This window comes from Salvelinus alpinus, chromosome 24 (genome assembly GCF_045679555.1).
Source record: "Salvelinus alpinus chromosome 24, SLU_Salpinus.1, whole genome shotgun sequence".
Classification (NCBI taxonomy): domain Eukaryota; kingdom Metazoa; phylum Chordata; class Actinopteri; order Salmoniformes; family Salmonidae; genus Salvelinus; species Salvelinus alpinus.
In genome coordinates, this window is record NC_092109.1 from 9715133 (window position 1) to 9739707 (window position 24575).

General features: G+C 45.6%; 1 protein-coding gene across 3 annotated transcripts; it reads left to right on the forward strand.

Annotated features, from left to right (window-relative positions):
* Positions 1 to 411: 411 nt before the first annotated feature.
* On the forward strand, positions 412 to 21714 carry LOC139552085 (inactive carboxypeptidase-like protein X2). Of its 3 annotated transcripts, none has more exons than XM_071363486.1 (21): positions 412 to 1356; positions 4456 to 4764; positions 4975 to 5019; positions 5243 to 5329; positions 5573 to 5617; positions 5719 to 5772; positions 5867 to 5926; positions 6572 to 6649; positions 7293 to 7402; positions 12524 to 12663; positions 13044 to 13128; positions 13231 to 13375; positions 13606 to 13685; positions 14014 to 14137; positions 14977 to 15173; positions 15383 to 15556; positions 15816 to 15947; positions 16124 to 16379; positions 17046 to 17185; positions 20260 to 20359; positions 20518 to 21714. In XM_071363486.1, exons 1-21 carry the CDS (start codon positions 1113 to 1115, stop codon positions 21111 to 21113), a joined length of 3201 nt encoding a protein of 1066 aa, XP_071219587.1. In that variant the 5' UTR covers positions 412 to 1112; the 3' UTR covers positions 21114 to 21714. The 3 variants fall into 3 exon arrangements, with proteins under 3 accessions (XP_071219587.1, XP_071219588.1, XP_071219589.1); XM_071363487.1 differs by having other exon boundaries at positions 5246 to 5329; XM_071363488.1 differs by lacking the exon at positions 5243 to 5329.
* The last annotated feature ends 2861 nt before the right edge of the window (positions 21715 to 24575 follow it).

The following is a 24575-nucleotide window of genomic DNA, read 5'->3' on the forward strand; positions in this document are numbered from 1 at the left end:
TGTGTGTGTGTGTGTGTGTGTGTGTGTGTGTGTGTGTGTGTGTGTGTGTGTGTGTGCAGTCTTTTAGCAAGTCTGCTGAAGCACTTATATCCAACCACACGATGTGGGTACATTCTTAAAGATGGAAAGAGTTTTCCTCTCCAACAAATCATTTAATGTGTAAATACTGTTGTTTTTCCGGAACACATTGAACATGTTGACCTAGCTGGATAAAATGGATTCACTATTTTGTCTTTCTGTGCAAACGCCTTGTCAATTGTCAACTCTTGTCAACTTTTGAGTCTAAACATTCTTAAAAAGCTTTTTCTCATTACTATTCTTCTCTTTTCTCTTTTCTCTCTCCCTCTCTATCTCTCCTCCTCTGGAATGTGAAGTGTGGAAGGCTCCTCCCCTGTGTTTAGTGAAGAGAGGGAGAGGGGAATAGAGGGAGAGGAGGAGAGAGGGGATAAGAGAAGAATGCCTACGGAGGAGTGAGAGGGAGAGGAACAGACGGGAGCCAGGAGGTGTGCTGTGTAACTGCTTCTGAGACTCCAGACTCCTGCATGCATCTGCGGTTCCTTTCCTTGGTCTCTGCCAGGAGGCTGCTTAAAAACCCTGAGCCCACAGCTCTATCCTCCTCCTCTCCTCTCTCTGACACACCACCAAACAGGACTAAGTTCTATACGCATCTGCACACCAAAGTTTTCACCACAGCTTTCTACAAACCAAAACCTTCTACACACCAAAGATTTCGACAATCTTTCCTTCAGTCTCCTGGCTCTTAGAGACTCTTCAAGCTCGTAGAGACTCTTCAAGACAGACTGATTCCGGTTGAGACTTCTTCTAAACCTGAGGACTGTTGGATGGTCTATTGTTGTTGCTCGTCTAGCACATGCAGGTCATCTGTTAGCTGACTACTCTGACTGGTCTGTGTGAGAGTCTGTGGGTGGCCTGAGGATTTTGTGCGTCACTGAAACATTAGTTGACCTATTTGGTCTGCAACCTTGCCTTTGTTTCGTTGGCGCAACCAGAGTGACTGAGGAATCTTCTCTTGCACGGCAGATAAGGCCTTCTTAGAGCTGGGGTCAGGTTGCACTGCGAGTTCTGGTCCTGGTTCTGAGTGTAGTAAGAAGATGAGGGGTGCAGTGTTGAGTTTGTGGGTGTCTCTGGCCCTGTGCTGTTGGGTTCTGGGCTGGGCTGGAGGTATGGAGGGACAGGACACTGGACATGTCCAGTTACAGGTGAGACAGGCTGGACCTGTGGCTCATGGGAGAGAAGTGGAGGAAGACAGGGAGGAGGTTATGATGGACGACCCTGGCGTGGAGGTGGAGGAGAGCAAACCAAAGAAGAAGAAATCTCCAGAGGAGGTAGAGGCAGGTAAGAGGTGGCTCCTTCAGTTCTTCTTCTTCTTCTTCTTCTTCTTTTTGTCCTCTTTCTCTCCTTGACTGTATCTTCATGGTGGTCCATCAACCAGCAATCCCTGTAACAACCTCTTGGGAACAAACTTACCAAAGACTTGGCCCAGTTTCCCCCTTGTTGCGTCTTGTTCACAAACATGCGTGGAGACCTTGACAGAGGCATTGGCAGAGACGATCCTGGTCCAGTAGAGCTCCCAGCTGAATGCTTCCCACACACTCCCCTCTGAAACACGTGTGCATGGAGCCAACCAACGTGGTGTGTCTCATCCAAACCCAACATGCCTGATGCTATCGGATCTGAGAGAGGAGGGTAACGGAGCTGCAGCACTTTTCTATAATGTTGTTTCTCTGTGGTTTAGATATGTAATAATAGTACTGAACAATGTGTGGGAGCCCGAGTCGTTCCTTGAGCATCTTACTGTCAAAAATGACTCACAATTTCTCACTCACAATTTCTGGGCAGTGGGAAACATCCCAGTTCAGCAGTGTGCATGTGTGCGTGTGCTTGTGTGCTTGTGTGTGTGTGTGTGTGTGCGTGCTTGCATGTGTAGATGGCAAACACATCTGGTCTGGATCATGGTAGAAGCAGGGTGGTAAGGGGTACAGGGTGGTAAGAGGTAGAAGCAGGATGGTAAGGGCTAGAAGCAGGGTGGTAAGGGGTACGGGGTGGTAAGGGCTAGAAGCAGGGTGGTAAGGGGTACGGGGTGGTAAGGGCTAGAAGCAGGGTGGTAAGGGGTACGGGGTGGTAAGGGCTAGAAGCAGGGGGGTAAGGGGTACGGGGTGGTAAGGGGTACGGGGTGGTAAGGGGTACAAGCAGGGTGGTAAGGGGTACGGGGTGGTAAGGGGTAGAATCAGAGTGGTATGGGGTACGGGGTGGTAAGAGCTAGAAGCAGGGTGGTAAGGGGTACGGGGTGGTAAGGGGTAGAAGCAGGGTGGTAAGGGGTACGGGGTGGTAAGCGGTAGAAGCAGGGTGGTAAGGGGTAGAAGCAGGGTGGTAAGAGGTACGGGGTGGTAAGGGGTAGAAGCAGGGTGGTAAGGGGTGGTTCAGTGGGTTTCCTTTCCATCCCTTCATCATCCTCCTTTTTATAACCCTTCTCTCTTTACCCTCCTCTTTACGTCACCAAACCCCCCCCCCCCCCCCCCCCCCCTCCATCCTCGCTACACTCTCCATTGCGTCAACAATATGTTTTCAGTGAGACTGTTGACGTCCAGACTCTGTAGTGCAGTAGTCTTTATTATCCACAAATGACCTCCGAAGACCAATTTTCTAAGAGGCATGTATACATATGCATACAGTTTACTTAAAAAGTTTTACAAGTTTGTGTTGTGGAAAAGTGGGGAAGACTCCCTACTGTGGATTTAACCGGTTAGTAACCATGTGGTGTTTGGCTGATGCACAGTTGTGCTCACTCAGTGGGAAGAAAGGGTACGTTTCCGGTTTTCAAGGATACAGTATTTTCCACCTAACTTCCGTTTCCCCACACTTTATATCATTTATCTGAGAGAAAATATTGCATTGTTTGCCTATCTGATTGAATATATTATAACATCTTTCTGCATACCCAGGCCGTCAATTTCCAGAAGATTTGTGTAAAATACAGAAACATTTTCACAGTAAGGAGAGAGAATTAATGACTGGGCCCAGTTGTAACAATGGAATTGATGTTTAATGTGTGCACTATTACATTTTCCACTGCAAAGCCACAACTCTACTAGTTCTTTCCAAATCCATCCCGGGCTGTTAGAATTAGGCTACAATAAAAAAAAAAGGCTGAGTTTGCAGAACCAGGAACCACTGAGTGATCTTTCATTTGGTTGTGCTGCAGGGAGATACAATTATGAACAAAAAATGCTTGATTTATGTATTTAACTTGTGATTAAAGGGCATGATTCACAGTGCCAAAGATGTCTCACAGGGATCCAGGAGAGTTTTCTTGTTTTTACCTTCAGATATCCACGTATCTTCATGGGAAAAACAGCCTTCTTCAGGCTTGAGTTCTCACTTATTCATTGGTTAACAGCACTTGAGGAAAATCCTTACCTACCAATAGGAGGTTAGTGGAAAAGGTGAGTAGACAGAGAAAGAGCAGACAGTTTCCTGGGCAGTGTGTTTAGCTGGCCTGGCTGTGTGTGTGAGGATGTTGACATTTACATTTTAGACAGCTAGGTAATGCTGTGATCATGGAACCATAACAGAGCTGCAGGAGCAGGTCTACTGAAGTCTACCGGGAGAAAACAAGCGCTTCTTTGTCTGTTACAGTCCTGTGTCTGTCTGCTAGTCTGGGGATAGTTAAGCTACTACTCTGTGTGTTACAGTCCTGTGTCTGTCTGCTAGTCTGAGGGCAATTACATGGATGGCAATGGTTGACTAGACTCTTTCCACAGCTGCAATGTCTCTGAGTATGGCAAGTCTCTGAACACTTTTGATTACAAACTAGTTTAAAAAAATGTTTGTTAACCATAAGTAAACTGCTTTTAAATCATTATATGAGATAGTAGTATTCCACAATACTTTCCTGGGTGAGCACTGTAGCTCTACAACTCAACTTATTGCTTGGTGCGGGGACTGAAGTGTAAATTATTATACCATTAATGAAGCATGATCCACAAGCCACAACGAACCAACCAGGAACAGTTGGACAGCTGTCGACACTCAGAGAGTTGAAGGAGCGTCAACACAGTGGGTTTGAGCTTGGCCAGCTGGCTGCCTGGCCTGCAAACCAAAACAAAGCAGTGACCTGGCTGACCCTGTCTGTCCGTACAAGGGTTCAGCTTCATTGTTGAACCATTGAACCCTGTGGGAGAGGGGGAATGTGTTCAGGCCTGTCCTTCAGGAAATAGGAAAGAGAAGAGAAGGAAAGAGAGGGCAAAGGGATACCTGTGGAGAGATTTCTCTCTGTCTCTTGCTGTAGTTAGTGGTCCCGTCTTCTGTTCCAACCTTTCATTCTCTTTCTCAAATTTTCTGGATGGAGCTAGGGTGTAGTAATGGTGGTGGTCATTTTTAATTGAACGCTTTTTCTCACACTCTCTCTATCTCTCTCTCTCTCTCTCTCTTCAGCCAGGGCAAAGAAAGCTGCAGAGAGGGAGGCCAAAGCCAAGAAGCAGAAAGCCCCCAAGGCACCCAAGAAGCCCAAGGCTACCAAGGCACCTAAAGCCACCAAGGCACCTAAAGCCACCAAGGCACCTAAGAAGCCCAAGGCTACCAAGGCACCTAAAGCCACCAAGGCACCCAAGGTCACCAAGCCCAAAGCCACGAAGGCCTCCAAGACGACTGGAAGGAAGGACGAGGGGGTGGAGCCGGTGGCCAAAAAACCCACTCTGGAGGAAGAGGAGGAGAAACTGCTGATTGAGCTGGGCTGGGATAGATGTACTTATACAGAGGCTTTAATAATGATGTTACAGATGTATATTTGATTTATTCAGTGCTTTTCTAGGACCCAAAGATGCTTTACAATATTACGTTAGTCTTTTAGTGCAGCTGGGCTGTAGGTTGCGTAGACAATATAGTCTTTTAATGCAGTGTGTTGGTTTGTGACTGAATATAACGGTTGGTGACTTAACAGATCTGTCTTTGCAGTGATTCCACCTGTGACTCCCAAGGAGCCTCAAGAGCCAGGCCAGGGTAAGAGATGGTTTGATATAAGACAACGGGATCACATATGAGAAATCAGCTTATCTCTGTGCTATGAGCTGGTTCTTTTCACGTTAGACCTTCGAAAACAAGCAGGGTCACGTTCATGTAACGTTTCCGTATAATCTTGTTCATTCGCAATGCGCAGGTTTTGTAGCCAATAGGTCTCTGTTGACTTTGCGTTGGGGTTTGTGTTTGTGTTGTTTCTGCCCAGTAGACAGGAGACCCTCGGGGCCCACGCCTCCCTCTACTGGCTCCAAGACTCTGACAGAGCATGACCAAGATTACTGGGATGCCAAGCGTGCGTCTGACATGACTCAACAGTCACTTTCAATCCAATCTTCTCTGTTTTGACGCATGAGTTCAGCTTGGCAGAGATTATGATCATACGTCATCGATAAGAAATGACAAAAAAAAAGCAAGACACTAATATTGTCAAAGCCTAATGTTCGTGACAGTTGAGAGGAAACACGTTCATGTAGAGTACAGAAACAGAAAACTGTTGTTGTTCAGCCCTGTAAGACATCTAAACGTCTGTTTACAGCTGACAGAGAGAGGACCACCACTGAGGTCATTATGTATGTACCAGGTAACAGCCAATCCCGCCACGTAACAAATTACAGTACTATTTTCAATCGTTTATTTTGCATTTATTTAACATGCACACAAATAAATGTATTTTTCTTTCAGAGGAAACCACTGTGCCGCCCATGCCCTGGTACGAAGAGTATGATTATGCAGATTGTAGGTACACCACCTGTCTGTCTGGTTATTTATCATGCTCTGTAAGAGCACTCCCCCCTGTAACGTCTAACCTCTGCTCTCTCTCTTTCCACAGTGGCAGCTAAGAAGCTAGAGGAGGAGGCAGAGAAAGCTCGCAAGGAGAAGGAGGAAAAAGGTCTGAATCCCTTTGATCTTTCTGTCAGGGAGAACCCTGTAGCTCTGTCCCTTTTAACACCCGTATGTGTTAATTCATCACTTAGACGACTGGGTTATTTATGGGACACGGTATGTTATAGCCTGTGGATTGCGACGTTGTCAATGTCGGGGAGTGGAAGGAGAGAAGTCCATCTCCATGTGGCTGTTGGAGAGAGAATGGGGTGGATTGAGAAAGAGAGAAAGGGGGAGAGGGAGGGAGAGCGATAAGGAAATGAATAGGGTTTATCAAAACAGCTGTTGTCACGTGTTGGGGCCCTGGGCCTCAGTATCCGTGAGACAGACAAGGGGGGAGGGATGAAGAGAGGGAAGAAGGGAGGGAGGGTAGGAGGGGGGTTGGGGTTAATTTTGAGTGTGTGCAGAGCAGGCTGAGAGATTTCAAGTGTACATTTGATGATGTAAAGTGGAGATAAATTCACCACTCAGTGTAGGCCTGTCAGTATAGTTCGATAGAGTAAACTGAGCCATCTGTTTATGAGAATATGCAGACTTATTGGAGGGAAATGGAATGGCAGTAACTGTGCAGTGCTATACTGGCAGAACATATGAAAGTACAGTATTTGATGCTTGCTGAGCTGGAGAGTAATGGCGGTGTCTTGCACCACAGTGGAGCGGCTGAGGAAGATGTGGGAAGAGGAAGAGGCGGAGAGGCTGAGGCAGATCCCGTTACACGCCGAGTCCAAGAGTAAGAAAATCACCTCAATACCTCATAATCGTATTCATCAATGATCAGCTTCAACTTTACTTGAACCCCTAACCCTATACTCCCAACCCTTCCCTGCAGTAAATGTCTCGGTCACAGTGTTTGATATGTGAGTGTTTATCTGTCGCAGTTAGATACTGTTGGAATGCTGGCCTGTTTTCTTCTGTTTCCTGTAGTAACCTTGTTTTCTCCCCAATCAGCCTTCTGGACCGGCCAGAAATAGATGTTTACTGTACAGTCAGACGAGGAGACGACTAGCCTGTTCTCTCTCTTTCTCACTCTCTCTTTCTCTTCCAAGTACCAGATCGGAGACTCGTGTTTTGGCCTCCGAGACCTCATAAAAAGGAAAAAGAATGCTATGAGAAAGCAAAAACTTTTTGCCGCACTTGAAAACAACCATTCCCTTTTAGCCCTTTCAGAACAGAATTCAAAAAAGCATTTTGTGTGTTTGTGGGTGAGTGTGCGTGCCTGTGTTTATTTGTGTAAGATGTGGTCAGTATTGGACTGTGTTTTTAGCCTGTTGCTCTTGACGACTACAGACCAAAACATTTAGCGTGGCTGGCTGAACTGTTTTGTTTTGGTGTGTGTCCCATTAGTTTTCAGTTGTTTTGTTTGGTTTTCCCAGAATGCCCTCCTCTAGGCCTGGAGTCCCATCGTGTTGATGATGACCAGCTGCTGGCCTCGTCTCAGTCTCACCACGGCTTCTCAGCTCAGAGAGGCAGGCTCAACATGCAGGTACACAGAGTACACTATACTACACTACACTATAGTATAGAGATACACAGTACTACACCATAGTATTGCCTTGTCTCAGTCTCACCACGGTTTCTCTGCTCCACATGCAGGTACACACTGTATTGTATAATATATACTACATAACATACACACAGAACATACACACCATAGTACTGCAGATATACTTAGAATACTACATACTGGACACCAAATAAAATTAAATGTTATTGGTCACATACACGTGTTTAGCAGATGTTATTGCGGGTGTAGCCAAAATGTTGGTGTTCCTAGCTCCAACAGTGCAGTAGTATCTAACAATTCACACAAATACACACAGATCTAAAAGTAAAAGAATGCAATCAAGAAATATATAAATATTAGGACGAGCGATGTCGGAGTGGCATTGACTAAAATACAGTAGAATATAATACAGTATATACAGTGGGGAGAACAAGTATTTGATACACTGCCGATTTTGCAGGTTTTCCTACTTACAAAGCATGTAGAGGTCTGTAATTTTTATCATAAGTACACTTCAACTATGAGAGACGGAATCTAAAACAAAAATCCAGAAAATCACATTGTATGATTTTTAAGTAATTAATTTGCATTTTATTGCATGACATAAGTATTTGATACATCAGAAAAGCAGAACTTAATATTTGGTACAGAAACCTTTGTTTGCAATTACAGAGATCATACGTTTCCTGTAGTTCTTGACTAGGTTTGCACACACTGCAGCAGGGATTTTGGCCCACTCCTCCCTACAGATCTTCTCCAGATCCTTCAGGTTTCGGGGCTGTCGCTGGGCAATACGGAGTTTCGGCTCCCTCCAAAGATTTTCTATTGGGTTCAGGTCTGGAGACTGGCTAGGCCACTCCAGGACCTTGAGATGCTTCTTACGGAGCCACTCCTTAGTTGCCATGGCTGTGTGCTTCGTGTCGTTGTCATGCTGGAAGACCCAGCCACGACCCATCTTCAATGCTCTTACTGAGGGAAGGAGGTTGTTGGCCAAGATCTCGCGATACATGGCCCCATCCATCCTCCCCTCAATACGGTGCAGTCGTCCTGTCCCCTTTGCAGAAAAGCATCCCCAAAGAATGATGTTTCCACCTCCATGCTTCACGGTTGGGATGGTGTTCTTGGGGTTGTACTCATACTTCTTCTTCCTCCAAACACGGCGAGTGGAGTTAGACCAAAAAGCTCTATTTTTGTCTCATCAGACCACATGACCTTCTCCCATTCCTCCTCTGGATCATCCAGATGGTCATTGGCAAACTTCAGACAGGCCTGGACATGCACTGGCTTAAGCAGGGGGACCTTGCGTGCGCTGCAGGATTTTAATCCATGACGGCGTAGTGTGTTACTAATGGTTTTCTTTGAGACTGTGGTCCCAGCTCTCTTCAGGTCATTGACCAGGTCCTGCCGTGTAGTTCTGGGCTGATCCCTCACCTTCCTCATGATCATTGATGCCCCACGAGGTGAAATCTTGCATGGAGCCCCAGACCGAGGGTGATTGACCGTCATCTTGAACTTCTTCCATTTTCTAATAATTGCGCCAACAGTTGTTTCCTTCTCACCAAGCTGCTTGCCTATTGTCCTGTAGCCCATCCCAGCCTTGTGCAGGTCTACAATTTTATCCCTGATGTCCTTACACAGCTCTCTGGTTTTGGCCATTGTGGAGAGGTTGGAATCTGTTTGATTGAGTGTGTGGACAGGTGTCTTTTATACAGGTAACGAGTTCAAACAGGTGCAGTTAATACAGGTAATGAGTGGAGAACAGGAGGGCTTCTTAAAGAAAAACTAACAGGTCTGTGAGAGCCGGAATTCTTACTGGTTGGTAGGTGATCAAATACTTATGTCATGCAATAAAATGCAAATTAATTATTTAGAAATCATACAATGTGATTTTCTGGATTTTTGTTTTAGATTCCGTCTCTCACAGTTGAAGTGTACCTATGATAAAAATTACAGACCTCTACATGCTTTGTAAGTAGGAAAACCTGCAAAATCGGCAGTGTATCAAATACTTGTTCTCCCCACTGTACATATGAGATGAGTAAAGCAGTATGTAAACATGATTAAAGTGACTAGTGTTCCATTATTAAAGTGGCCAGTGATTCCATGTCTATGTATATAGGGCAGCAGCCTCGAAGATGCAAGGTTGAGTAACTGGGTGGTAGCCGGTGAGTGATGGCTATTTAACAGTCTGATGGCCTTGAGATAGAAGCTGTTTTTCAGTCTCTCTGTCCCAGCTTTGATGCGCTTGTACTGACCTTGCCTTCTGGATAATAACGGGGTGAACAGGCCGTGGCTCGGGTGGTTGATGTCCTTGATGATATTTTTGGCCTTCCTGTGACATTGGGTGCTCTAGGTGTCCTGGGGGTCAGGCAGTGTGCCCCCGGTGATGCACCGCACCACCCTCTGGAGAGCCCTGCGGCTGTGGGTGGTGCAGTTGCCTTACCAGGCGGTGACACAGCCCGACAGGATGTTCACAATTGTGCATCAGTAAAAGTTTGTGGGGGTCTTACAGACCATGCCAAATTTCTTTAGCCTCCTGCCGTTGAAGATGCGCTTTTGCGCCTTCTTCACCACACTGTTTGTGTGGGTAGTCCATTTCAGATTGGCAGTGATGTGTACGCGGAGGAACTTGAAGCTTTCCACCTTCTCCACTGCGGTCCCATCGATGTGGATAGGGGCTTGCTCCCTCTGCGGTTTCCATTTTTGGTAATCAAGCCTACTACTGTTGTGTATTCTACAAACTTGATGATTGAGTTGGAGGCGTGTGTGGCCAAGCAGTCATGGGTGAACAGGGAGTATAGGAGGGGGCTGAGCACGCACCCTTGTGGGGTCCCTGTGTTGAGGATCAGCGAAGTGAAGGTGTTGTTTCCTACCTTCACCACCTGGGGGCGGCCCGTCAGGAAGTCCAGGACCCAGTTGCACAAGGCGTGGTGCAGACCCAGGGCCCCGAGCTTAATGATGAGCTTGGAGGGTGCTATGGTGTTGAAGGCTGAGCTATAGTCAATGAACAGCATTCTTACGTAGGTATTCCTGTTGTCCAAATGGGATAGAAGAGTGCAGTGCGATGGCGATTGCTTTATCTGTGGATCTATTGGGTCGAATTGAAGTGGGTCTAGGGTGTCATGTAAGGTAGAAGTGATATGATCATTAACTAGCCTCTCAAAGCACTTCATGATGACAGAAGTGAGTGTAACGGGGCAATAGTCATTTAGTTCAGTTACCTTTGCTTTCTTGGGTACAGGAACAATGGTAGACATCTTGAAGTACGTGGGGACAGCAGACTGGGATAGGGAGAGATTGAATATGTCCGTAAACACTCCAGCCAGCTGGTTTGCTCATTCTCTGAGGACGCGACTAGGGATGCCGTCTGGGCCGGCAGCCTTGCGAGGGTTAACACGCTTAAATGTCTTACTCACATCGGCCACGGAGAACGAGAGCGCACGGTCCTTGGATGCAGGCTGCGTTGGTGGCACTGTGTTATCCTCAAAGCGGGTGAAAAGGGTGTTTAGCTTGTCTGAGAGCAATACGTTGGTGTCCGCGACGTGGCTGGTTTTCCCTTTGTAATCTGTGATTGTCTCTTGTCTGAGCCGTTGAATTGCGACTCCACTTTGTCTCTGTATTGACGTTTTGCCTGTTTGATTGCCTTACGGAGGGGATAACTACACTGTTTGTATCCGACCATATTCCCAGTCACCTTGCCATTGTTAATGCGATGGATCACGCTTTTGCGCAAAGTTTTGCGCGAATGCTGCCATCTATCCATGTTTTCTGCTTTGGGTAGGTTTTAATAGTCACAGTGGGAACAACATCCCCTATACTCTTCCTGATGAACTCAGTCACCGTGTCCGTGTATACGTCAATGTTATTCTCAGAGGCTACATGGAACATATCCCAGTCTGCGTGATCAAAACAATCATGAAGCATGGATTCCGATTGGTCAGACCAGCGCTGAATAGACCTTAGCACGGGTACATCCTGTTTGAGTTTCTGCCTATAGGAAGGAAGGAGTAAAATGGAGTTCGGATCTGATTTGCTGAAGGGAGGGCGGGGGAGGGCCTTGTAGGTATTTCAAAAGGGGGAGTGTTTTACCAGAGCGAGTACTACAGCAAATGTGTTGATAGAACTTTGGTAGTGTTTTCCTAAAATGTTCTCTGTTAAAATCTCCAGCTACAATAAATGCGGCCTCAGGATATGTGGTTTCCAGTTTGCATTATGTCCAGTTTGCATTATGTCCATTATGTCCAGGAATATACACTGCTGTGACTATAACCAAAGACAATTCTCTTGGGAGGTAATTCGGTCTGCATTTGATTGTGAGGTATTCTAGGTCGGGTGAACAAAAGGACTTGAGTTTCTTTATGTTATCACAATCACGCCATAAGTAGTTATTAATCATGAAACATACATCACCGCCCTTGTTCTTTCCGAAGAGTTCTTTATTCCTGTCTGCACGATGTACTGAGAACCCAGCTGGCTGTATGAACGGGGACAGTATATTCCGAGAGTGCCATGATTCCGTGAAAGAGAGTATGTTACAGTCCCTGATGGCTCTCTGGAAGGAGATCCTCGCCCTGAGCTCGTTTACTTTATTGTCCAGAGACTGAACATTAGCGAGTAATATACTTGGAAGTGGTGGATGATGTGCACGCCTCCTGAGTCGGACTAGAAGCCCACTCCGAATACCTTCTCCGCCGCCGGCGTCTTGGAGCAGCCTCTGGGATAAGTTCAATTGCCCTGGGGGGTATGAACAAAAGATCCAATTTGGTAAAGTCATATTCCTGGTCGTAATACTGGTGAGTTACCGTCGCTCTGATATCCAAAAGTTATTTTTGGCTGTATGCAATAACACAATAAATGTTCTGGGCTAATAATGTAAGAAATAACACAAAATACTAAATATTGGAAAGTTGCTTAGGAGCTAGAAGCAGAGCTGCCATGTCTGTCGGCGCCATCTTGTCACCATAGTACTGTAAAATGGGCACAGGTTCCTCTCAAGGTTCATTCCAACCTAGGGAGCTTTTCCTTCCAACTATCTCCTCAGTTATATCTTTAGGGGATGCTGCATGATTGACCAGTGAGGGGATTATTTTGTCTCCCCAGAGTTCCGGTGATGACGACGGTGTGTACGGGGGTGCGTGGTGCGCAGAGCCAGAGGAGCATAACCACTGGTTTGAGGTGGACGCTCGCAGAGAGGTGGAGTTCACTGGAGTCATTGTACAGGGCAGGAATTCAGACTCAGCGTAAGTCCTGCTGTCCAGGATCACTGCCCTGGGGTCACTGCACCGTTCACACAGCCAGGGCCAGTTGGAATCCCCATTAGCCTGCACAATTGATTTGAAATGAACAACACATGAAATTAATCCAAACCAAACAACATAAACATCAATAGGTTTTTTTTATCCATTAGATAAGCAGAATGCTGCAAAAGTGATTATAAGGAAAAAGTAATAGGAAGTTGAATATTTCCTGTGGAATCAACTGGCACTATGAATGTTAAAGATTACACAACTTGGATATTCGTATGACTTGTAAAGTCTCTCTCTCTCTCTCTCTCTCTCTTTCTCTCTCTCTCTCTCTTCCTCTCTCTCTCTCTCTCTCTCTCTCTCTTTCTGTATTTCAGGGAAGATTTTGTGTCCACGTTCCACGTGTCCTTCAGTAACGACAGTCGTGATTGGACGGTGCTCCATGATGGCTATGCTGAGTGGGTGAGTAACCTCTTAAGATTGGTCAGTGCAGCTGCCAATTTATTATCCAATTTATCTCTCAACTTTCCTCCTCTCTAATCTTGCCCCTCTCCATCCCTCCAGTTGTTCTATGGCAATGTGGATAGGGACAGTCCAGTGATGGTGCAGTTTGATTGGCCAATCGTGGCACGTTACATCCGTATCCTCCCCCAGAGCTGGAACGGTAGCCTGTGTCTCAGAGCTGAGGTCATGGCCTGCCAACTGCCAAGTGAGTACAATACTATACATAACCCCATCACATCAGTGAAAACATCCCCTCCAAAAACTCCAGAACCTCATCACATCCCGAACTCCATCACCTCCAGAACTTCTAAAATGATCATCATCACGCCCACAACCATCCCCGTTACTCTCCCATGAATGATATCTCCCATATGAATTCCACCACATGCTTCCACCACATGCTTCCAATGTTTGTCCTCCCTTCACTCCCCGCAGGCAGCTTCCGTAGTGAGAATGAGGTCCACCCTACAGACGACCTGGACTACAGACACCACAACTATAAGGACATGAGACAGGTGAGTCTGAAATGAGAGTGGGGCACAGGTGGGTATGTCAGGTGAGATAGCCACTCTCCCTCTTTCATCTCTCCCTCATCCCTCTCCTCTCTCTCTCCTCCTCTCCCTCTCTCTCCTCCTGCTCCCTCTCCTCCTCCATCACGCCCACCTAACACATCACTCTCTTCGCTCCCGCCATCTTTCCATCTCTCCCTCGATCACTCCCATCTCCCTCCCTCCATCACTCCCACATCTCTCTCCTCCCTTCCTCTCTCCCACCTCCCTTCCTCTCTCCTCCCTCCCTTCTCTCTCCTCCCTCCCTTCTCTCTCCTCCCTCTCTCCATCCCAGATGATGAAGGTGATAAATGAGGAGTGTCCTAACATCACAAGGATCTATAACATTGGGAAGAGTTCTGCTGGCCTGAAGATGTACGCCATGGAGATCTCTGACAACCCCGGGGAACACCAGACAGGTGTGTGTGTGTGTGTGTGTGTGTGTGTGTGTGTGTGTGTGTGTGTGTGCGTGTGCGTGTGCGTGTGCGTGTGCGTGTGCGTGTGGACGTGTGGACGTGTTTAACTATTCTTGTGGGGACCAGAAGTCCCTACAAGAATAGTAAACGAACAAAAAGTTGACCAGCTGGGGACATTTTGTTAGTCCCCACAAGGTCAAATGCTATTTCTAGGGGGTTTAGGGTTAAGGTTAGAATTAGTGTTAGGGTTAGAATTAAGTTAAATATTAAGGTTAGGAGCTAGGGTTAGTTGTAGGGTTAGGGTTAGGAGTTAGGGTTAGGTTTAGGGTTAGGATAAAGTTTAGGTTTTTGGGTTAGGGTTAGGGTTAGGGTTAGGGTTAGGGTAAGAGTACGGGTTAGGATTAGGGTTAGGGTTAGGTTTAGGGTTAGGGTTAGGGGTTAGGGAAAATAGGATTTTGAATGGGACTGAATTGTATGTCCCCACAAGGTTAGCTGTACAAGACTGTGTGTGTGTGTGTGTGTGTGTGTGTGTGTGTGTGTGTGTGTGTGTGTGTGTGTGTGTGTGTGTGTGTGTGTGTGTGTGTGTGTGTGTGTGTGTGTGTGTGTGTGTGTGTGTGTGTGTGTGTGTGTGTGTGTGTGTGTGTGTGAGTGAGTGAGTGAGTGAGTGAGTGAGTGAGTGAGTGAGTGAGTGAGTGAGTGAGTGAGTGAGTGAGTGAGTGAGTGAGTGAGTGAGTGAGTGAGCGAGCGAGTGAGTAATAGGTGAGCCATACAGCAACGGAACTCGCACACATACTAAGTGATCACAAGACACTGTCACATAAAGACATCATCTTACTCAACAGGTGAGCCGGAGTTCCGCTACACGGCGGGTCTCCATGGCAACGAGGTGCTGGGGCGGGAGCTGCTCCTCCTGCTGATGCAGTTCATGTGTAAGGAGTACAATGACGACAACCCCAGAGTGCGCCGCCTGGTGGAGGGTGTGAGAATACACCTGGTTCCCTCACTCAACCCAGACGCCTACGAACTGGCTTACGAGATGGTGAGGGACCTGGGCTCAATCCAGAAAGTTGCTCCAACAAGGGATATATATTAATTGATGAAACTGGAACCAATGTAACATTACATAATGTCCTTTCCATATCTAATTTCTCTCCCCCCTAGTCGCAAACTGCCTGCTCTAAGAAATGTATTTGCAATAATCTCTCCAATAGAGATCGCATTGTCTCACCTCTCCTCTCTCATCTCTAGGGCTCTGAGATGGGGAACTGGGGTCTGGGCCACTGGACGGAGGAGGGATACGATATCTTCCAGAACTTCCCGGACCTCAACAGTGTTCTGTGGGGGGCAGAGGACAGGGGCTGGGTCCCACGCATTGTACCCAATCACCACATCCCACTCCCAGAGAACTTCCTCAATGGCTCTGTGGGTGTTTGGGCTCGAGACGTTGTTGTTGTTGTTTCTGTTATTGATTTTGTACTGCTCAATTTCCAATTACACTACAGTCTCTATTTTCTCTCTCGCTTTGTCTCACTCTTTCTCTCTCTCTCTCTCTCTCTCTCTCTCTCTCTCTCTCTCTCTCTCTCTCTCTCTCTCTCTCTCTGACAATTTCCAATTATACTACAGTTTGAATTTCTGGGGTTACATCTCTATTTTCTCTCTCTCTCTCTCTCTCTTTTTGTAGGTTGCCCTGGAGACCAAAGCTGTCATTAACTGGATGGAGCGGACCCCATTTGTGTTGGGGGCCAATTTGCAGGGGGGAGAAAAAGTGGTGGCATACCCGTTTGATATGCAGCGGCCTCCAAAGGCTGCAGGGGTGTGTTCGGTTGTGACTGAAATAAGATAAAGCAGGAAAAGTAGTATCCTATATTGGGAATCTTTATCTAGGGAATTTCAGACGTACCCATAGATTTTAATCTGCACAGGATCCCAGTTCCAGCCCTGCTATCTTCTATTACATTAACATAATCTGATTCCTGTGTCTTTCAACAGACGTTGGGGTCTCGGCGTGGGTCTCGACCCGGTATGGACCATGAGATGAACGAGGAAACGTGGGCCCGGATGCAGCGTCAGAACGGGGACGCACTACGGGAGACGGCAGACGACACCATGTTCCGCTGGCTGGCCATGTCGTACGCCCACAGCCACCTGACCATGACGGAGACCCAGCGGGGCTCCTGCCACACCGACGACATCTCTGGGGGTCAGGGCATCATCAACAGGGCCAGCTGGAAACCTGTGGTGGGGAGTGAGTGTCAATGGGTGACGGGGAAAGACGGGAAGAGTGGAGGAGAGGCGAGAGAAGAGAGGAGTCTGAAGGAGGGCGCGGCAGAGAGAGAGATAGGAGAGATAGTATCAATGCTCAGGAGAAGACCCAGATGCAGACAGTTCTGAGGTAACAAAAGTTTATTACAAAAACAGTGGGGCGGGCAAATGACAGGTCAAAGGCAGGCAGAGGTCAGTAATCCAGAGCAGAGTCCAAAAGGTACAGAACAACAGGTAGGCTCAGGGCAGGCAGAGGTCAGTAATCCAGGGTGGCGTGACAAGGTACAGAACATCAGGCAGGCTCAGGGCAGGTAGAATGGTCAAAACCGGGGAAACAGGAACTAGAGCAAGACAGGAGCACGGGGAAAACGCTGGTATGCTTGACGAAACAAAACGAACTGGTAACAGACAAACAGAGAACACAGGTATAAATACACTGGGGATAATGGGGAAGATGTGCGACACCTGGAGGTGGGTGGAGACACGCACAAAGATGGGTGAAACAGATCAGGGTGTGACAGAGAGCGGAAGAAAGAAGTATGAAGAATCGGGTTAAAGAGAGAGAGATAGAGAGAAGCAGAAAGCGTTAAGAAACTCCTAATTAACACTATCTCATGTTTTATACTTCCCTCGTGATTTAAACCCCCAGGTATGAATGACTTCAGCTACCTGCACACTAACTGCTTTGAGCTGTCCGTCTTCCTGGGCTGTGACAAGTTTCCGCACGAGAGTGAGCTGCCTCTGGAGTGGGAGAACAACCGAGAGGCACTACTGTCCTTCATAGAACAGGTCAGAATACACACTACAAAGACAACATAAATGAAATGTATTTTACTGTGCCTTTTGTTACTTTATGTTATTTTATGAACGTTTGGTATTTGGTATTTTGGTATTTTATTAGGAGCCCCATTAGCTGTTGCAAAAGCAGCATCTACTCTTCCTGGGGTCCACACAAAACATGAAACATAATAAAGAATGACATAATACAGAACATCATTAGACAAGAACAGCTCAAGGACAGAACTACATACATTTTTAAAGGCACACGTGGCCTACATATCAAGGTATACACACAAACTATCTAGGTCAAATAGGGGAGAGGCGTTGTGCCGCGAGGTGTTGCTTTATCCGTTTTTTTAAACCAGGTTTGTTGTTTATTTGAGCAATATGAGATGGAAGGAAGTTCCATGCAATAAAAGCTCTATATAATACTGTATGTTTTCTTGAATTCGTTCTGGATTTGGGGACTATGAAAAGACCCCTGGTGGCATGTCTGGTGGGATAAGTGTGTGTGTCAGAGCTGTGTGTAAGTTGGCTTATGCAAACAATTTGGGATTTTCAACACATTAATGTTTCTTATAAAAAGAAGAAGTGATGCAGTCAGTCTCTCCTCAACTCTTAGCCAAGAGAGACTGGCTTGCATAGTATTTATATCAGCCCTCTGATTACAATTAAGAGCCGCTCTGTTCTGGGCCAGCTGCAGCTTAACTAGGTCTTTCCTTGAAGCACTGGACCACACGACTGGACAATAATCAAGATAAGACAAAACTAGAGCCTGCAGAACTTGCTTTTTGGAGTGTGGTGTCAACAAAGCAGAGCATCTCTTTATTACGGCTAGACCTCTCCCCATCTTTGCAACCATTGAATCTATATGTTTTGACCATGACAGTTTACAATCTAAGGTAACGCCAAGTAATTTAGTCTCTTCAACTTGTTCAACAGCCACACCATTCATTACCAGATTCAGCTGAGGTCTAGCACTTAAGGAATGATTTGTACCAAATACAATGCTCTTAGTTTTAGAGATGTTCAGGACCAGTTTATTACTGGCCAACAATTCCAAAACAGACTGCAACTCTTTGTTAAAGGTTTCAGTGACTTCATTAGCTGTGGTTGCTGATGCGTATGTGGTTGAATCATCAGCATACATGAACACACATGCTTTGTTTAATGCCAGTGGCAGATCATTGGTAAAAATAGAAAAGAGTAGAGGGCCTAGAGAGCTGCCCTGCGGTACACCACACTTTACATATTTGACATTAGAGACGCTTCCATTAAAGAAAACCCTTTGAGTTCTATTAGATAGATAGCTCTGAATCCACAATATGGCAGAGGTTGAAAAGCCATAGCACTTAAGTTTTTTCAACAACAGGCTATGGTCAATAATATCAAAGGCTGCACTGAGATCTAACACAATCTTCTTAATATCAATTTCTTTCAACCAATCATCACTCATTTGTGTCAGTGCAGCACATGTTGAGTGCCCTTCTCTATAAGCATGCTGAAAGTCTGTTGTTAATTTGTTTACAGAGAAATAGCATTGTATTTGGTCAAACACAATTTTTTCCCCAACAGTTTGCTAAGAGCTGGCAGCAAGCTTATAGGTCTGCTGTTAGAACCAGTAAAGGCCGCTTTACCACTCTTGGGTAGCGGAATTACTTTGGCTTCCCCCCAGGCCTGAGGACAAAGACATTCCTCTAGGCTCAGATTAAAAATATGACAGATAGGAGTGGCTATAGAGTCAGCCACCATCCTCAGTAGCTTTCCATCTAAGTTGTCAATGCCAGGAGGTTTGTCATTATTGATCATTAACAATACTTTTTTCACCTCTCCCACACTAACTTTACAAAATTCAAACTTGCACTGCTTTTCTTTCATAATTCGTTTTTTTATGCATGAAGATAATTGCTCACTGTTTGTCGTGGGCATTTCCTGCCTAAGTTTGCCCACTTTGCCAATGAAATAATCATTAAAATAATTGGCAACATCAAATGGTTTTGTGATGAATAAGCCATCTAATTTGATGAAAGATGGAGTTGAATTTGTCTTTCTGCCCATAATTTCATTTAAAGAACTCCAAAGTTTTTTTCCATCATTCTTTATATCATTGATCTCGGCTTCATAATAAAGTTTCTTCTTTTTGTTGAGATTAGTCACATAATTTCTCAATTTGCCGTAAATAATCCAGTCAGATGTACAGCCAGACTTATTAGCCACTCCTTTTGCCCATCTCTTTCAACCATACAGTTTTTCAATTTCTCAGCCTTAACAGTTCTAACAGTCAGTTTCTTAACAGGTGCATGTTTATCAATAATTGGAAAAAGCAATTTCATAAATTCATCAAGTGCAGAGTCTGGATGCTCCTCATTAATCACATCAGACCAACACATATTTTTAACATCATCCACATGAGTCACAGCAAAATCTTTTGTATGATCTCTTATACACTATTTTAGGCCCAGCTGTTGGAACTTTGGCTTTCCTGGATATAGCCGCTATATTGTGATCACTGCATCCAATGGGTACGGATATAGCTTTAGAACAAAGTTGTACAGCATTAGTAAAAATGTGATCAATACATGTGGATGATCTTGTTCCTGTAGTGTTTGTAAACACCCTGGTAGGTTGATTAATAACCTGAACCAGGTTAGAGACACTGGTTACAGTAAGAAGCTTCCTCTTGAGCGGACAGCTTGATGAAAACCAGTCAATATTCAGGTCCCCAAGAAAGTAAGGGTGGCAGGTAGCCTAGTGGTTAGAGTGTTGGGCCAGTAACCGAAAGGTTGCTGGATCGAATCCCTGAGCTGACAAGGTAAAAATATGTTGTTCTGCCCCTGAGCAAGGCAGTAACCCACTGTTCCCCGGGTGCCGTGGATGTCGATGGCAGCGCCCCGCACCTCTGATTCAGAGGGGTTTGGTTAAATGCGGAAGATACATTTCAGTTGAAGTCATTAAGTTGTACGACTGACTAGGAATCCCCCTTTCCTTAAATGCCACTGAGTAAATGCTGCACTTGATTGAATTGCGCCCAGTGATGTCATCTGAGTGTTGAGCCCTGATAGAGTTTCTGTTTCCTGTGCCAGGTGCATCGTGGGATAAAGGGTATAGTGAGGGACATGGAGGGCAAACCTCTGGCCAATGCCACCATCTCTGTGGAAGGTATCAAGCATGACGTCAAGACTGGTAAACCTGCATTTAACCACACACACACACAGCACATCGCAGAGGAAGACCAAAGACAAATGTACATGGTAGTTCCTTCCAAAATGATTATATAACATGACATTTCTGATCCTCTCGCTCTCTCTTTCTGCTCCTCTCGCTCTCCCCCCCCCCCGTAGCTGCAGCCGGAGACTACTGGCGGTTGTTGAACCCTGGGGAGTACCGTGTGATGGCCCGCGCTGACGGTCACACTCCCCAGATCCGGCTGTGCATGGTGGGCTACGACTCCGGGGCCACCCCCTGCAGCTTCACCCTGGCCAAGTCCAACTGGGATCGCATCAAGCAGATCATGGACCTCCACGGAAAGAGGCCAATACGGCTTGTCACCAAGGCACCGCCCCAGGCAGGAATTGATATCAGTGGTGGAGCCGTCGGCAGCATGGACACCACAAAGACGGACACCCGTGGCAGGGTGGCCGACTCCCAGAATGCTAAGAATCTCCGCCGCTTACGGATGATGCGCCTGCGCCAGCTGCGCCTGCGGAGACTCAGGGCCAACCTCTCCACCACCACGACCGTTGCCACCACGACCACCACACCGGCCCCCACGACGACGGCGGAGCTGGTGACCGAGAGCACTACTTCCTGGTATGACTCGTGGTTCCCTGTGGAGAGTTCGTACACAGAGCCCACGCAGGCCGAGATCCTCACAGAAATCCAGGAGTTAGAGCCCACAGAGGACTACACCTTTGATTACAAGTTTGATGATTACTAAATTGTATTGAATTGCTAAAGTAACAAATTACAGTTTGTAAATACACAATCATAGCTACAAGGCATTATTCAAATTGTGGGAAATAAAAAACAACTTTAATTCTGCTGAAAGACAATATTGTAACTGCATTTTTGTAGCACTTTTTATATTAAAATAATAATACTTTCTTTGTGCTCTTCTATGAATGTCTCTTGATGGTTTTACATTTATTCTGATATATTTTTGTGACGCACACACATTGATCAGAGAATAGGTGACATTCTTTCTGTGCAGATCAGGGAGTCAAAGGCATGTTATTGGTATTAATTACTCAAGCAAGCCTACTCTGAGATATCCAGCCTTGCTATTATGTTGCGGGTCAATTTGACCCATTTCCACGTTTGAGTTGTCTAAAATACTAGTTGACCTCTCTTTTTCTCCATGAAATGAAATGACTTTTCCTCATTCAGGGTCATGAACCTCACTTCAAAATGGGGACACGCTGATGTGTTGTGGAATGTCTGTCTAGGTTGTGTATAAAAACATGATGTTGGAGGTCATTTTGACCCGGAGGCTTTCATGTGTATAGATACATCCAAAATAAACAAGTGTCTTTGATGTATTTTGTTTTGACTGGTTCTGGTTGCACTTTTATAATTATTTTGGGGTGAAAAGGAGCTTTCCCAAGCTTCTCCTTCTCAGTGCGGGAGAAAGACTTTCAGTCAATGAAGCCTTATCACAAATTCTGGACTGTGACAGTCAAATAGAAGAAGAGGTTTCAGAGACAGAGGACATTTCAGAGATGGAGGACAATGCCGTTGATGATCCAGACTGTGAATTCTTCTTTGGTGAAAAGGCTTCAGAGGAGGTATCTGCCATACTATCGCCTCCATCAGATGAGAGAGAGAGAGAGAGAGCATGCAACAACCATCATCCAGAGAAGAGAGGACAAGGTCCTCTAGTCTAAAGATGGGAATATAGAATGGTCACCGTCACCACAACAAAGTCAAGGTAGACTGTCAGCTTCCAATGTAATCAGAGTTGTTCCAGGGCCGACACGATTTGCTGTCACTCGAGTCCATGATATACAATCAGCTTTTGAGCTTTTTTTACCCCAAGCAATAGAGAAGATTGTACTGGACATGACCAGCTGGCTCCCGTCTGTTCCTCTCCCTCCCTCTCACTCCTCCATAGGAAGTTTCGAAAGGAAGTTGGGATTTTGGGGGGGATACCTTAATGGTTATAGATAGCAACATCTCTGCTTATAGTGAATAACATTGTTTACATAGACTAGCCAGGCAGTGACGTTAGCTATATTCGCAATTTTTTGTTCAGATTTAGACTAACATTAGCTAGCCAGCAGTTTCTGGTGTCGAGAGGAAAGAGCAAGGTAAAACTACTTTATCTACCTAGCTAGCTATGTTTCAGTTGTCAACCAGCTGTCACTTGTCACAGCCTTTAACCGGACAAACTGTCATTAGCAGAAATCTGTTGCTGTGTTGAAAAACTGAAAGTTGATCCGACAGTGACACTTCTCCCTGTAGCTTTTAGGCACTAGCTAGCTGGCTAGTTTCTTAGCTGCTACAGCTAATTTTGTTTTGTTATTAAACGTTGTACTACAGGAAAAACTGCTGCCTATATGTCCTGTTGTGTCGTTATTCACCATGTCAGTAACAAGTTTGTAACTTGTAACAGCTGTCTAGCTAACTAACTAACATTAGCTACAAACCCTGTGCTGTTGAGTGTGATAATGTCACATGTGTGCATGCACATCCATGTGGATGGAAATTAGCATGACAGTAAATCTGCATGACAGCAGCGGCATGTAGCTGAAAGTGAAACATGTCTTGGTCATTGCAGGCTGCGTTAGAAGACAAAGTCTATCTATCTATCGATGGGCCAGTTTCCCGGACACAATTAATCCTAGTCATGGCCTAAAAAGACCTTTAAATTGATCATTTCAGTTGAACATGGAGTATGTGTAATCAGTGTCCAGGAAACCAGCCCAATATGGTTTATGACAGGGGTGGCTGGCTAACCATCCTTGTGTAGAGTAGGGCTGCCCTACACTTCCGCAGGACATTGTTCCAGCCCCAGTATGAATACACACATTCTACTAATCAGCTGCTCCTTGATTAGCTGAATCAAGAAGTGTTCCTGCAGGATTGGCACATTGGTCGGCACACCCAGTAGCTCACTTGGCTCTTTTGGAGTAGGGCCGTTTAAATTATGTTTAGTCACCTGTCTCTATTAACAAGTCAATCAGGAGATTCGATTAAGCTGGACCGGGTGCCCAGGTGGGTGGAGTTTGCACCGGGTGAAAAGTGAATTTGTTTTGGATCCAGGCTGCCGCCCCATTCTGGCCAACGGCGAAGTCAGCTCAAAACAAAAGTGACGTAGATTAAGCACGTGGAGTAATGAGTAGGATTCTGTTTCTATTTGCAAAAGTGATTGTTTTTGATTAAAACGCTTTATTTGCCTATCCAATGAAAATTCAAACATATACAGTATATACTGTATATAAAATGGCTGTGTCTCTTCACAGTCCCCTTTGTGCAGTAAGGTGGTCTTTTATGTGTTTTTTTAACTGTTTTGATTGCTAGCTTGAGTTACCTGGGGTGGCAGAGAGTTTCATGTAGTCATGGCTCTATTTAATACTGTGCGTTTCCCAGCCTCTTTTTCTGAACCTGGGGACTGTGAAGAGACCTCTGGTTGCATGTCTTGTGTTGTGCCGATGAGTGCCAACTGCTTGAACAGAAAGTTTGGTACCTTCAACACATCAATACCTTACACAAAGACCAATACTGATGCAGTCAATCTCTCCTCAACTTTGAGCCAGGAGACTGACATGCATGTTACTGACACTTTCCCTCCGTGTTCATCTAAGTGTGTTACGTGCTGCTTCGTTACACCCAGCAGTTTAGTCTTCTCAACTTGCTCAATAGCCACATTATTCAATAATAGATCTAAACGAGGTTTAGCGTTGAGCGAGTGATTTGTCCCAAAAATTATGCTTTTATATTTTGAGATATTTAGCACCAGCCTATTGCTAGTTACCCATTCTGACTGGAGCTCTATGTGAAGTGTCTCAGTTATTTATTTTACTGTTGCAGTCGACATGTATACTGTTGAGTTGTTAGCGTAAATAGACACATAGGCTTTATTAAAGGTCATTGGAAGGTTATTTGTAAAAATAGAAAACAATAATGGCCCTAGTCTGCTACCCTGCGGGACACCACACTTAGGACTGTTGTAGTGACCATATTACCACCACACCATGGATCACGAGTCATGAAGGCAGTCAAATTTCACGTAACCGTTTAGTCACGGTAATTAGGCTTCTCCAAGCTCTGATGCTGGTCATTAGTAACCTACCAAACGTGTTAACTGCATGGTACTCAGCACTCTATTGTCCTTCTAATCACTCTGACATCAATGAAAATGTAATCAAAAATCTAGTCAAACACTTCATGAGAGCCCATG